At 42.9% G+C, this 14,427-nt stretch overlaps 1 protein-coding gene across 1 annotated transcript; it reads left to right on the plus strand.

Moving 5' to 3' along the window:
• The first annotated feature begins 583 nt into the window (after positions 1-583).
• LOC116748313 (DNA polymerase alpha catalytic subunit-like) lies at positions 584-11,311 on the plus strand. The gene is made up of 4 exons (XM_032621069.1): positions 584-684; positions 5,538-5,662; positions 8,653-8,749; positions 10,227-11,311. The coding sequence occupies exons 1-4, from the start codon at positions 642-644 to the stop codon at positions 10,364-10,366; spliced, it is 405 nt and encodes a 134-aa protein (XP_032476960.1). The 5' UTR covers positions 584-641; the 3' UTR covers positions 10,367-11,311.
• Positions 11,312-14,427: the final 3,116 nt, after the last annotated feature.

Here is a 14,427-nt window from a genome sequence, read left to right on the forward strand (position 1 = left end):
TTTGCAAGAAGACTATATAGGTGATATTGTTCCTTTTTTCCAACTGCACCACATCGGGAGGCCCCGTATTGGTGATGGTATTTTTGATCTTTTGGTTAACTTGGTGCATATATTGCAATACCATATATCACACAGCGACTGTATTCGTACTCAGAGAAGCAAAGTATCAGGCAAGACTCCGAGTGCGCAGCAGTAGGCAGTCGTTTTCCCAGGCTCCTGGGAAGCCCGTTCAACCACGCCCACCCTACTGCCTCCCGCGCCTCTTTTCTCGGAAAATCAACCCTCAGAACCAGAAAGCTCCTACTCCAAGGGGCCCAAATCTTTTCCCATCAGCATGGGTGCGCCTGCGCAGCGAGTCTCCAGGAGGCTCTTTTCCAGCGCCCGACCGCTTTCTTTTTCTGCTCTCCACGGCCTCCCCCGCCGCTCGCTCTTTTCCCTAAGGGGTCATCACGGGGCGCCAAACGCGCGCCCGCGGGAAGGCCGGGGGCGGGGCGCGGCGCGGCGCGGCGCGGCACGTCAGTGGCCTTCCGGACGGAAGTCGGCAGCCTCCGGAGCTGCTGATTGGCTTTCTGGGTGGCGCCTGTGTCGGCCTCCGCGCCAGTTTCGGGCTGGTTGGCGCGGAATCGGAAGACTCCGGGACCATGGCGCTGGTGTACGGCGATGACTGCGACCTCGGGGCGAGCGGTGAGAGATGACCCCGCGCGCAGGGTCCCCAGTTGGGAGTGCGGAGACTGTGGCATGATTGCGGGTGGTGGGGGCTCTGTTTTATTTTTTTCTTAGGTAGGCGCACGCCCGGGTTGACCCGCCGGTCTCTTTGGGCGCGGACCTCGGACGTCCAGGACTGGAACCTGTGAGGCCTCGGACAGGTCTTCTTTGCAGGGCTGTTGGGTCCTGGCAAGCCCGAGCAACCCCCTGCGGGGCTTTTTGTTTGGGAGGCTGCCTCACCTCTCTCACTGCGGGTCTCCGCACTTGGCTGCCTTTCTTTTTATTTCTTTTGGTGAATCTCATCCCACGTGCTGGGCACACCTTCATGAGACTGGCCCCGGTGGGGCACAGTACTGGCCGAAAGTATTTCATTGCTCCCGCCCCAGGTGTCCGCTTGAGGGCTGGGACGGAACGGATGTGCGCCCTTCCCTTGGTAGAAACTGCTGGGGAGATTGTTACACGTTGTACCTCAGCAGGAAAGAAAGCTCTAAGTGCTGTCACGTGAAGATACAAACGCGTTTTGTCTTTGTACTTTATGCATTAACAATTTTTTTTCAAATTCTATGGAAAGTTCTTCAGGTGCCGCACAGAAATAGTGTTCACAATCTAGTCATCTCAGGTGAAGCTTCTAAAAAAAAAAGTATCAGTTCAGCAGCATTTCGGATGCCTTGTATATTACTCCGTTTTCAGTGGTAGTATTCCATTTCCAAAAATAGAATACAAAAATGCAAATGGATTTGTCTGATTTCTGAGTTTTGAGCAGTGTGCAACTAAAGTGTGACTTCACTTCAGTGAACTTCCAACTTAAAATTAGGTGCTTCACTCTCTCAGCTCAAGCATCACATCTCCTGTCACTCAAATACATCACCATTAATGAGAACTTGCTTCCTAATTAGCTTCCTTTGCATTCACCTAGTCGTGAATCACAGATTTCAATTTGTTCTTCTAGCCTTTCGCTTTTTAAGACAATTTGTTTTGGAGAGCCCACTAGCCTGAATTACAAATGGGATGTGGGATGTATGTGAACAGTCTTTGCAGCCCTCCATCAGTGATATGTCGCTAAGACCTTTCTTCACCCTAAAAACTACGTTCTCCGTGAACATCAAGAAATCACTCTTTGGAGGACATCGTGCAGTCTCGAGATCCCTCTTAAGTCATGGTGTTGATGAGTGGCTGGGGACTTGTGACTGGAATTTTTCCTTTCCAGCTGACTTGGAAAGATTGTTACCTGAAAGACTGTTGCAGCCTTGTGTGTGTCTGCCTTGGGGGGTGGTGGGGGTACTCCAGATGGTAATTTTGAACCAAATATTTAAACTTTGGTAACTGGATTTTTTTCATGCTGCTGCTTTTTTTTTTTTTTTTTTTGCTAACTTACCTACTTGAAGCATTGGAGACATATTCCATAAAGGAAAATTTAGGCCTTTTTTCTCCTTAAGTATTAGAAGATGGGGTGGCTGTGAAAAGTTGAAAGGTCTATAACTAGCTGTTACTGTATATGGAAATGGATAGGGGAGAGTTTAATGATTTAAAAAAGCAGGTACAGTGGTTCATTCGGCAAATATTCATTATGTACCTACGAGGTATAGGCATTCTGTCAGGCTCTGGTTTTACAGTGGTAGGTAAGCTGGGCATGGTTTTTGTCTTCATGGAGTTGAGATGGTAAACATGTAATTATATGCAGTGCTATATTGGGGCTTCCCTGAGAAAACGGCTTTGCTTTATTTTTGTTTTCTAGAAGCTAGACCATGTTAGTGCTAATTGTGAGGTGTTGGCATATGTGTGTGCATCTGTACACACACACACATACACATTAAGTGAGCTCCTGTATTGCTGAGTACAAAGTAAGCCAAGCATCTTCATTTAATCCTTAAGAACTTTATGAAGCAGACATGATTATCTCCATTTCACATATGAGGACCCTGAGGCTCTGCGTTAGAGTCCTTAGGTGTAGGCTACAGGAACCAACTCTAGTTGATTTAAACCGAAAAGGAATTTATCTGAAGGATATCGTGGTGTTCACAAACTCCGGAGAGCCAGTCAGGGGGCACCTTAGCTAGGAACAGTGGTTAAAATCATGCCACAAAACTGGTCCATTGAGGAGGTTGTTGCCAACCATGGCCAAGTACTTGAAACTAGAGCCTTCAAGTACCTTGGGACATTGCTGGCACTGTTGTTCCAGGTGCTCAATCCTCCTGTAGCTCTTGTTACCTCTAGAATCTTCCATCAGCCGTCCCCCTTTCCTTGTCACACTGGCTTGTGATTTAAAGTCTGAGCAGGTGTTCATAATTGGAGGGCCTATTTTATATGCCCATGCCCTAGCTGCAAGGGCATAAAGGAGGGGGGACTTCACAGATTCTGATGCTGGGCAGCTTAAAAAACAACGAGACACCTGGCCACTGTAGCTCAGAGAGGTTAAGTGGTTGTCTCACGTCACGCAGTAAGTGGCAGAGCCTGGTTGTGCCGCTTCATCCTAATCTCCTCCCACTCACTCTATGCTCTCATGTCCAGCTTACCTTCCACATTGACTTCCTCTTGGTTTCTAAATACACCTTGCATTTTCATCCCTTTGTAATTTGGCTCATGCCTTTTCCTTTGCTTGTGCCCCTTGTTACCCTGTACTCTGATAGTGAAATTCTACTCTTTCTGTGTTGGAAACCTCCCCTGTGAAGCCTTCTCTGATTTCCCAGGCAAAATTAATGGCTCTCTTTTCTACATTTCCTCAATACTGGCTTCCTACCTCTAATATGGCACCATCTTTCTGTGATGGTGGGAGCCTCAGGTCTTTTTGCTTTCCTTGACTGGGAGCCCCTTGAGGACCGGCAACTCTGTCCTATTTGTAATTGTACCCCAAACCCTTAGAGTGGCACATCGTTGCCTGTGGAGTACGTCTTATTGAAAACCTATGGTTTTTGTCAGAATAATCTGACAAAGGAGTCAAGGGAGTCTTGAAGGGAATACACTGAGGCCACCTTTTCACTCTCAGTGGTCATGTTCCATAATCTCCAAAACCTTTTCATGTAGGCCTGCTCACGATTTTTTGAAATCATTTGAGTGACACCCAAGATTTTGTGGCTGTCATCATTAAGTACCTGCATTCCTTAATGCCTTTCTGAAAATGGATTTAAAAGTCAAATGTGAAAGTCAAACAATAGGCTGAGATGTTATAGAGAGATTCCATTTCCAGAAAGCTAGGGAAAAAAAATCTCTAATTATGCCTCACCTTTAAGATACAGTTTTCAACAGTTTATTGCCAGCACTTGGTACATGTTCTGTAAATTGCATCTTCTATTTCAAACACTTAGTCAAACAGCTGAATGTTGTTATGAATGTTCCAGGGGGGTTGGAGCTTTTAGGATGCCTGTTATCAATACTTCTCCTTTTCTGTGCTTACTACTTTTTATAAAATAATTAACACAAATACAATACAGTACTCAATTTCACAGACATAGGTGGCAGTCGTGCTGAGCCTCAGCTCATCGCTGGCAGGAGGCACTGTCTTGCTTGGCTTGGGTATTCATCAGCTGGCATATGAAAGTCTTCATTCTGTGGATGAAATCTTTTCAGTACGTGTGTGTGAGGTGGTCAGTTTATGATGACCCAAAGTGTGAGTAATTCAAAAGTTGAATGACTGACCACTGAGGCTCTCTGGTACTTCAGTAATTTTCTACAAAACACATTTTAATCTTTGTAATCTTTCACCTCATCCTCTAATGTCGTAACCAACTGCATGAGGCCTGGAAATCAGTGGTGGAATCAAGAATCTCCTTAGAGCCACCTTTGTTAAATTCTCCCAACCCCCAATTTATCCTTCCTTTGGAATCCCAGACACTTTATCTGTACCTCTGTTAGGGCATGTGTTACTTCTAAAAATTGTTTTAGAGTTAGTTGCTACTTACAAGCATATCTCGCTTTATTGTGCGTCACAGATACTTCTTTTTTTTTTTACAAATTGAAGATTGTGGCATCCCTGCATCGGGCAAGTCTGTTGGTGCCATTTTCCCAACAGCCTTTGCTTATTACTTCATGTCCCTGTGTTAACATTATTTTGGTAATTCTCACATTTCACATTTTTCATTATTATATTTGTTATGGTGACGTGTAATCAGGGATCTTGGACGTTACTACAACTCACTGAAGGCTCAGATGATGGTTAGCGTTTTTACCAATAAAGTATTTTTAAAGACATAATGCTTTTGCATACTTAATAGACTACGGTATAGTGTAAACATAACCCTTATATGCCCTGGGAAACCAAAAAAAAAAAAATTCGTGTGACTAACTTCATTGCTATATTCACTTTATGGGTGTTGGTCTGGAACTGAACCCACAGTATCTCCGAGGTCTGCCAGGTATCTCCCAGGTCAGATTGTAAATTCTGTGAGTCTGTGGGCCCTGTCTTTCTTATCTTTGTGTCTCTCAGAGCTCCTGGTACTTTGCAAAGAGCAGGTGCTCCTCAAAGCCTTTCAAATGTTGATTAACAGAACACAAAATGAATTGTCCCTTTTATAACCACTTAACGGCCTGCCACTTCCCTGGGAAAGGTTGTGGGTTAACGACTGATCTCCCTTTAGTGTCTCCAGGGGATATCAGTTGAATTTGGAAGTTTTCTCTTTTTGGCGGAAAAAAAATAACAGTTGCTTCAGCTGGAAATTTCTGAAGAGACACAGGAGCTGCAGATTCAGCCCTGAGCTTGTGAATTATTTCCATTATAAAAAGAATCCATTTGTATAACATTAAACTTGTATATTACTATTGGCTAAAAACTTGCTTTGTTTTTGAGGGAAGATGGCTGACAATTTTGTACATCTCATGTAAATTTGGCTTCTTTTCAGCTGTGTCAGATTCAGGGAGTTTTGTAACTTCTCGATCCCGGAGAGAGAAGAAATCAAAGAAAGGGCGACAGGAAGCTCTGGAAAGACTGAAAAGGGCTAAAGCTGGTGAGAAGTATAAATATGAAGTAAGTAACCATTTTTCTGGGCTTTTTCTCCTGTGCTTCATCTAATTCATAGCCTGTAGATAATTTTATGTCACCTTTGTCACTGATTAGAAATATGCATATATTTAAAGCTTCTTATAATAGTAATTTCTTAATATGCAACATATGGGCATGAGGTAGATTTACAGGTTATGGGAGACTACTGAACTCTTAAAGTTCCTATGAGGCGCCTTACAGATGCTTTTAAAATTAGTAAGCACACGGCATCTCTGCTAAGTTCCATGGCTTCGTTGAGGGAACTTACAGATGCTTTTACTTTACTCATAAGGTATTGAGCAGTCTAGCCCAGCACTGCTGCTCCTTGGAGAGAATTGTTGTTTCTAATCTCATATGCAAGGGGAGCGCGGTAGGGACTTGGACCTTCCCTCTGCTGTGTCCTGCGTGTAGGATTGAATGTGATGCCCTTTTGGCTCTTTTCCTCTACCCACTGTCGATGCCCTGCAGGTAGAAAAGCAGATTGGTACCATCTGCACAACATTGTCTAGCTTCACGTTGAGGGCACTCCCTGAGTATCTTAACTGCCTCAGGGCTGGAAAGTGATTAATATGAGAAAATAATAATACCAACAACAACAATAGCAACTAATGCAGTTTTTCAGCTAACACTGTTCTAAGTGCTTTTACAAATATGTTCATTTATTTGATCCTTCCAATACCGTATAAAATTAGATACTGTGATTAACAGCATTTCGCATGGGAGGTATCTGAGGTCACAGTGGCAGAGCCTTGATTGGAACCCAGGCAGCCTGGCTTCAGAATGTGCCTGTTTAGCCATGGCCTGTTCTGTTTTGGGGTAGTAAGCAAGTAGAAGAGGATTTTTGTCATTTGGCACCATTCATTCAAGTTAAGGGAGTCAACCAGATCATAAAGGGTTGCTAAAAGGATTACAGTAAAGCAAGAGTAAAGCATTTTTAATGTAGGTACTTCTATAAAGGAGTTCTGTGGGGCATTTCAGATGTTGACACAATGTGACTGATTTCCCATTAATCACTGATGTTAATGGCATGGCTCTAAGAGTTCAAGCTGAGCAGTAGCAGTGTTTTTAGAGATTGAGTCAAAATGACTTTTTAACGCAAAATGATTTTTTTGTTGCGGTACGCGGGCCTCTCACTGCTGTGGCCTCTCCCGTTGTGGAGCACAGGCTCCGGACGTGCAGGCTCAGCAATCATGGCTCACGGGCCCAGCCGCTCCGCGGCATGTGGGATCTTCCCAGACCGGCGCACGAACCCGTGTCCCTGCATCGGCAGGCGGACTCTCAACCACTGCGCCACCAGGGAAGCCCTCAAAATGATATTTAAAAAATTTTTTAAAATTTTATTTTATATTTTAGAACAATATTTGTTTTATTGTTTATTTATTATTATTTTTATTTATTTATTTTTATTTTTTTAACATCTTTATTAGAGTATAATTGCTTTACAGTGGTGTGTTAGTTTCTGCTTCACAACAAAATGAATCAGTTATATATATACATATGTTCCCATATCTCTTCCCGCTTGCGTCTCCCTCCCTTCTACCCTCCCTGTCCCACCCCTCTAGGTGGTCACAAAGCACGGAGCTGATCTCCCTGTGCTATGCGGCTGCTTCCCACTAGCTATCTACCTTATGTTTGGTAGTGTATATATGTCCATGCCTCTCTCTCGCTTTGTCACTATTTTTTAAAAATAGTTTTCCGGTGTCTTTTGATAGTATGTAAATGAGTTGCTTAAACGAGAGACACAGTATGCATAATAGACTTAAGCCAACAAAGCTAACCTTGCCAGTTCCCTCTCCCCTCAAAAAGAAAGTTGGTCAGTACAGTCATTTTAATTAGACTAGTTTGTGTTTGGGTTGTCAAAAACTTAATTTGGTAGGGCAGGTAATTTCTGTCATCAAATGATCAAAGGCCAGATCAGTGTTTGCCAGTGATCCCTGTTGAGTAGATTAAACCGGAGGTAAAAACTAAGCTTAATCCTGTAATTACTCTAAGCCCAGGTAGTTGTGGCAGAAATCCAGTCAACTCTACCCATCAGGCTCTCAAAGCTCTGTGTCCAGGTGTTTTTTCCTAGAATCTTAGCTCTTCAGATGGAGTTGGTCGTTTCCTCCAGTCCCCACTTGAAAAGGCAGAACTGTCAATAGAAGGGGGAGTTTTTAACAAGGTATCTTTAAGTTCTTGCTAACCAGCCCACCAAATTCTCATCTGGGAGATGGGAGCCCGCCAAATTCTCACTGCAGTGGTGTGCATCTATGCTGTCTGTTGCTTTAACTGTGCTGAGGTGGTCTGCTCCGTTCAGGCCAGTAGTTTGTGGTGTTCTGTCCTTCTGGCGGTCGGGCAGCCCGTGTGATTTCAGGCCTTGCCATTCTCTCCGCACTTGCCCTCTGTTTTTAAGACCTGAAAATGGTGGGGAATCAGTGGTAATACAAATAGGGATCACTCAAAAACCATTTCTAGTGTACCCATAGTGTGTGTTTTGCTGATTTTTGGAGGGGGATGGATGGGGAGATTTTCCTTTTGAATTACATTTGGTTGGTTGAACAGTTATTAAGATTATTGTCTATTTGTGGGGCACCATCAGCTAGTGGAGAGGGAGGTGGCATGTCTTACAGGCTTGCCAAGTACAGGAGAAACCAGTCTCAAAATTACAAGTGACTAATCCCCAAAGCAGCTAATGAAGAATTGGCTATAATTCAGTTTGTTTTTTATGAAGTAGATGAGTAATTGCTGGTGTGACAAGTATATTATGCTAATGGAATCATTTAATATCTTATGTTAACACCCACCTAAAAGGAATACTAAGTTAATTGATGTCTATTTAAGGAAAATCCTGCAGTGGTGTTGAATGTCAGAACTCATGATTTGGTTGCAGCTACTCCTTCAGGCTGCCATTCCACTTTGAATTTGACAATTTTTTCATCAGAATTGTTTAACACTTTCACTCCACTTGAAGCTCTCTCAAACTTGTACGATGGCAGGTAGAGGACTTCACAAGTGTTTATGAAGAAGTTGATGAGGAACAGTACTCGAAGCTGGTCCAGGCCCGCCAGGATGACGACTGGATCGTGGATGATGGTATGTGGGAAGAAACCGCCTGCCAGGCACTGTATCATTTGCTTTTCGTAGCTTCTCACTCGGTGGAGTTGCTGCTTTGCTTGGGCAGATGTAAGGCGCTAACTTAAGGTCATACCTTTGGTTTGGGTTTTCCTCAAATGCATGATTTGAGGGTGTGGAATCAGAAGAATAGGAAGTTTATTGAGGGACATTTTGGAGAAGCCAGGCACACACCTCAGGCTATAGTATAAATCCTCCAGGAAATGACTGTAGCAATTGGAAGGAACCTGTGGGCCATCCCCATGTGATGGGGCGTAGGAAAACTCTATCTCACAGAATGGCTGTGAGGATTACAGGAGACTGTACTCGTGAAGAGTAACTTTGGCAGGGGCCCCGGGCAGAGGCTGGTCCCCATGTTCTTACAGCCCTTGTGGAAGGCTCGATGGTTCCTGTTTGTGGGACTTGACTTCTTGGACATGTGAGTGCTGACCGCGGAGCAGAGGGAGGGGGGTGTAGACTGTGCCTGCCACTATATTTTTGTTCCTACTTCTGTAATTGAACTCAGCTATATTGCCGGCTTTCCAGGCTCAGTAGTTGTGGCGCACGGGCTTAGTTGCTCTGTGGCATGTGGGATCTTCCCAGACCAGGGATTGAACTAGTGTCTCCTGCATCGGCAGGCGGATTCTTAACCACTGCACCAGCAGGGAAGCCTGACTTCTGGTGATCTTGATTCTTTTACTTTTTTTTTTTTTTTTTTTTTTTTTTTTTTTTTTTTTTTTTTGTGGTATGTGGGCCTCTCACTGTTGTGGCCTCTCCCGTTGTGGAGCACAGGCTCTGGACGCGCAGGCTTAGCGACCATGGCTCACGGGCCCAGCCGCTCTGCGGCATGTGGGATCTTCCCCCACCGGGGCACGAGCCCGCGTCCCCCGCATCGGCAGGTGGACTCCCAACCACTGCCCCACCAGGGAAGCCTGATTCTTTTACTTTTTATTCTTCTGGTAGAGTAGAAGTACTGTAAAGCATCCTATTGTGGCAAACTTTGATCCTATGGGCCAAGTGATTACCTTAGTTCACCTAAATAGGCATAGTATTCAGTGGATCCTTGAACAATATGGGTTTGAACTGCTTGGGTCCACTTGTATGTGGATATTTTTCGGTATTAAATACTACAGTACTACATGGCCCGTGGTTGGTTGAATCCGCAGATTTGGAAGAACTGTGGATGCTGATGGCTGACTGTAAGTTATGTGTGGATTAACCCCCAGGTTGTTCAAGGGTCAACTGTATATCCTTTGGTTTTGACTCAGAAAACGTGTGTGGGTGCTGTGTTTCATCTGACTTCTGGTTGAACAGGATTCTGCTGCACTTAAAAATGGCCTGGGCCAGGAGAACCTCTGAGTGGGTATAAAAGGTTTTTTTTTTAATCTTTTTGTCATGGCTAAAATATTATTGGCCAATTTTAGAAATTTGATCCCGATATTACATTTTGTTCCTGCAGATGGTATTGGCTATGTGGAGGACGGCCGAGAGATTTTTGATGATGACCTTGAAGATCATGCCCTTGATTCCCATGAGAAAGGTATCTGCATTTTGAGATATATAGAGTTGTCTAAAATTTCAGACGACTTGGTACTTTGACACAGTTTCTTTAAGGAAAAAGGACCTACCACAATTGTTTTTCAGTATAAAAAATGTTCTAATGTTGAAAGAAGCGTAGTTATGTAGAAAATTAAACGCAAAAAGCGTAAACAACCAGGAAATGAAGTATCATGTCTCTGTTATCCAAAGAGTTTAGTCTTACTTATTTTGGAACTTTTAGTCCTGTGGTCATTTTAGACTTGATAATTTTGGGGGCTGCAAGAATTGATGTCTTTTCATTCCTACTGAAGTGACATACTTAGAATTTTAGCTCTTTGATAGAAGTACAGTACAATAACAAGGTTTAGAACTTCTGTCGACTTGCTTTGTTTAATTGAAACTTAAAATGATATGAATGTATGTCATAGTTTCTTAGCTACACAATCATTGGCAAAAAAAATTTTTTGAGTAAACAAGCCTGACTTAGTTCCTGTAAAATGAGAGGGGGAAATTCCCTTCAGTATTTGTTTTTTTGGTTTAGTTCATTATTACCACCAAGTGGTAGATCACTGGTCAGCACTCCGTGGCCCACTTACGGCCAGTTTGTTTATGGCCCACTTACGGCCCATTTATTTTTATTTATTTTTTTTTTTTTGTGGCTCCGGACGCGCAGGCTCAGCCTCCATGGCTCACGGGCCCAGCCGCTCCGCGGCACGTGGGATCCTCCCGGACCGGGGCACGAACCCGTGTCCCCTGCATCGGCAGGCGGACTCTCAACCACTGCGCCACCAGGGAAGCCCGGCCCATTTATTTTTGAACAGCTTTATTGAGACATAATTAACATACCATACAATTCACCTATTTAAAGTGAACATTTCAGTGGCTTTCAGTATAGTTACAGTAGTACAGCCATCACCACAATCGATTTCATTACCCCAGAAGGAAATCATACCTGTTACTATATAGCCCTCAAGCTAAGAATGGCTTTTACATTTTTAAAGTGTGTGTAAAAAAAGAAAAGAAAAATTCAAAGAAGAATATGCAACAGCTTAAGAGACTTGTGTGGCCACAAAACCTAAAATCTGTGCTCTCTTTACCCTTTTCAGAAAGTCTGCATCTTAATTTGTAGATTATTAACATTTTATGACATTTGTTCACTTTGTCCCTCTTCCCCTTTCCCAGACACATACATGCAGACTTTGTTTTTGGTGAATTTATTGAAAGTAAGTTGTAGACATGCTTCAGTGGTGATCTCCTAAGAACAAGGAAGGGTTCTTGTCTTTTTAGTCGCAGTACCATTCTCAGGATGTTATCTAAGATTTTGTCCATATTAAGATTTCCCCAGTTAGCCCAATAATGTCTTTTATAACTGTTTTTAAAAATGCAGTGTCCACTTGGCTTTTCATGTCTCTTTAGTCTTATTTAGTGTAGAGAGCAGCACCATCCCTCCTTCCTCCCTCTCTGGCCCAATGTCTTTCATGACATTGACATTTTTAAAGGGACCAGGGAATTCCCTGGGGGTCCAGTGGTTAGGACTCCATGCTTTCACTGCCGAGGGTGTGGATTCGATCCCTGGTCGGGGAACTAAGATCCTGGCAAGCCATGTTGTGTGGCCAAAAATAAAATTCAAAAAACAAAAAACAAAAAACGACTAGGCTGGTTGTTTTGCTGAACGTCCCACAACCTGGGATTTGCTTGATTGTCTTTTTGTGCTTAGAATCAGGTTAAATATTTTGACAAAAATAAAATTTAGATGAACTTGTGTCCTTGCCACTCATATCAGGGACACATAAGGTGAGTTTGTCCCATTACTGGTGAAAAGAAGTTTGATCTCTTGGTTTAAGATGATGTTTGTCAGATCTCTTCCTTGTGAAGCTACCTTTCCACCTTTTTTAATTAATGGAAATAGGGGTGATAATTTGAAACAGTGTGTGTATATCCCTTTTTCCCACCAACTTTTACCCAGTGCTTTCAGCCTCTACTGATGATCTTTACCCATTTTTTTTTTTTTTTTGGCCACGCCGTGCAGCTTGCGGGATCTTAGTTCCCCAACCAGTGATTGAACCTGGCCCGGCAGTGAGAGTGCCGAGTGCTAACCACTGGACTGCCGGGGAATTCCCCTTACTCTCCTTTTTTAAATTAGCATTTCAAACTCATGGATTTAAATAAAAGTGCTGTTACAGTTCAGTATCCATTATCATTGTTTTTTTGTTTGATGTGCAAATTACCACAAATTTGGCAGTGGGAGACCCTTTGAGCTGGCTCTCCTGTCCTTTTGGCATGGTCTCATCAGTCTTTGAGCATTTCCTTGCTTTCTGGGCCAACAAGATGTTCCAGGTTCTCCTTGGGTGATTCCTGTCCTAGACCTGGAATCACCTATTTCTCCCAAGAATCATGGTCCCTTTTAGTAGAGAATGGTAGCAGATCTGGGGGAGGGATGTGCTCGTTGCTCCTGGGATGTAATGGTTTCTAGGCCCTTTCAGTGAACAGAGCTAGGAGATTATATATACATGTATGCTGTGAATTCATACTGATACATTCGATTCAAGTGTAAAACCACAGCGTACTTCATTTTCCCAATCTATATTTGTGTTTAGCTTCACCCTCAGTGAAAACCCTTGTCTTCTAAAATATACTCAGAATAATTTTGGGAAATTTAGAATTACTAAACCTATACCTCTAGCAACAACCCTTCTAAGTATAGTTTACAATTTCTTTGCAGTTTTTAAAATTTGTTTTTGGCCGCACTGCATGGTATGGGGAACTTCCCCCACCAGGGATTGAACCCGTGCCCCCTGCAGTGGAATCACGGAGTCTTAACCACTGGACCACCGGGGAAGTCCTCTTTGCAGTTTTATTTGTTCTTGGCATATATCCTACTGAGGGTGTATGGTGACGGTGTTGTGTTTAGAAGCTATATGAAGTAATTTTTTTCTGTGCTGTAGTATCAGTTTACTACAGAGGTTCATTTGTTTTTGCTTGTATTTGAATTTAGGCTTTTAAAAATATCCTTTTTTTTCTTTTGTTTTAATTTTAGTTTTTGAGTATTGTAAAACATTTTTATGGCTTAAAAATCAAAATGATATTCAAGAAATAGACTAGATAACTTTTACTCTCACCTCTATGCTTTCTACTTCATTTCTCCCCATCTCCATTTTTATTAGTTTCTAATTATCCTTCCTGTGTTCCCCTTTACAAAAAAATAAGGTTGTATATGTTTTTTTCATGTGGGATGTTATTCGTTCATTCATTAGTTAAATTATGTGGATTATCTTCCTGGTTTCTGCCAACCTGTGTCATGTAGGAACGCTACACACTGGTACCTACCATTAGATAGTAGTGTGGCTAATTGTGTTATTCCTACTTTTTATGAGTCCTTGAAGAAGAGGATGAAGTGAGCCCATGTGATTTTTCACCTCCCTAAAGTGAGGAGGTTTGTGTTAGTTTCTGGCGTTGTTAATTATATCATCTTGAATGAGTCCTATCACCTCTCTGGACATTAGTTTTGTCAGCTATAAATTAGGAGATTGGACTGGACAGGGAGGTTCTCGAGGAAAGGACCCACGTCCTGATCATCTCAGTGCTGATCACAATAGCAAGTGCAAAGAAAATGTGCAGCGCTTATTGAATAAATGAACCATCTCTGTTTCTGTAATCATTATGTTAGCGTTTCCCACTAATACGTCAGTGGAGAGAATGACTTGACATTCTGAAGGAGAACTAATCTTAGAAATCTGTTCCATGCTTTGTCACCATTCACCCACAAGTCGCTGCTGTTTCAGTGTCTTTCCCAAGGAGCCCAGTAAGGTCCCAAGATCTTCAGAATGGAAATGGAATTCCGCAATCCACTTTAAACCCTCAGAAGAAATCGTAGAGTTTTGCCTGGGAGTAAAAGGTCAACTCTTTTTGGTGTAGATCCAGTCCCTGGCATGTTGTTTTCAAACAGAGAGAAAAACATCAACTAAATCCCAATGAAGAAAAGTCAGTGGGAAAACGAATAAAACAAATCAAATTGGGGACTTCCCTGGCGGTCCAGTTGTTAAGACTCCGCACTTCCATTGCAGGGGGCCTGGGTTCGATCCCTACTTGGGGAACTAAGATCTAAGATCCCGCATGTTGCG

This window comes from Phocoena sinus, unplaced genomic scaffold (genome assembly GCF_008692025.1).
Source record: "Phocoena sinus isolate mPhoSin1 unplaced genomic scaffold, mPhoSin1.pri scaffold_45_arrow_ctg1, whole genome shotgun sequence".
Lineage (NCBI taxonomy): Eukaryota > Metazoa > Chordata > Mammalia > Artiodactyla > Phocoenidae > Phocoena > Phocoena sinus.

Excerpts from the sequence above, each read along its gene's own strand:
- LOC116748313 (XM_032621069.1), top strand. The coding sequence starts at position 642 with ATGGCGCTGGTGTACGGCGATGACTGCGACCTCGGGGCGAGCG. Across the intron at positions 5,663-8,652 it reads GTGAGAAGTATAAATATGAA|GTAGAGGACTTCACAAGTGT; the intron begins GTAAGTAACCAT and ends GTACGATGGCAG. Across the intron at positions 8,750-10,226 it reads CGACTGGATCGTGGATGATG|ATGGTATTGGCTATGTGGAG; the intron begins GTATGTGGGAAG and ends TTGTTCCTGCAG.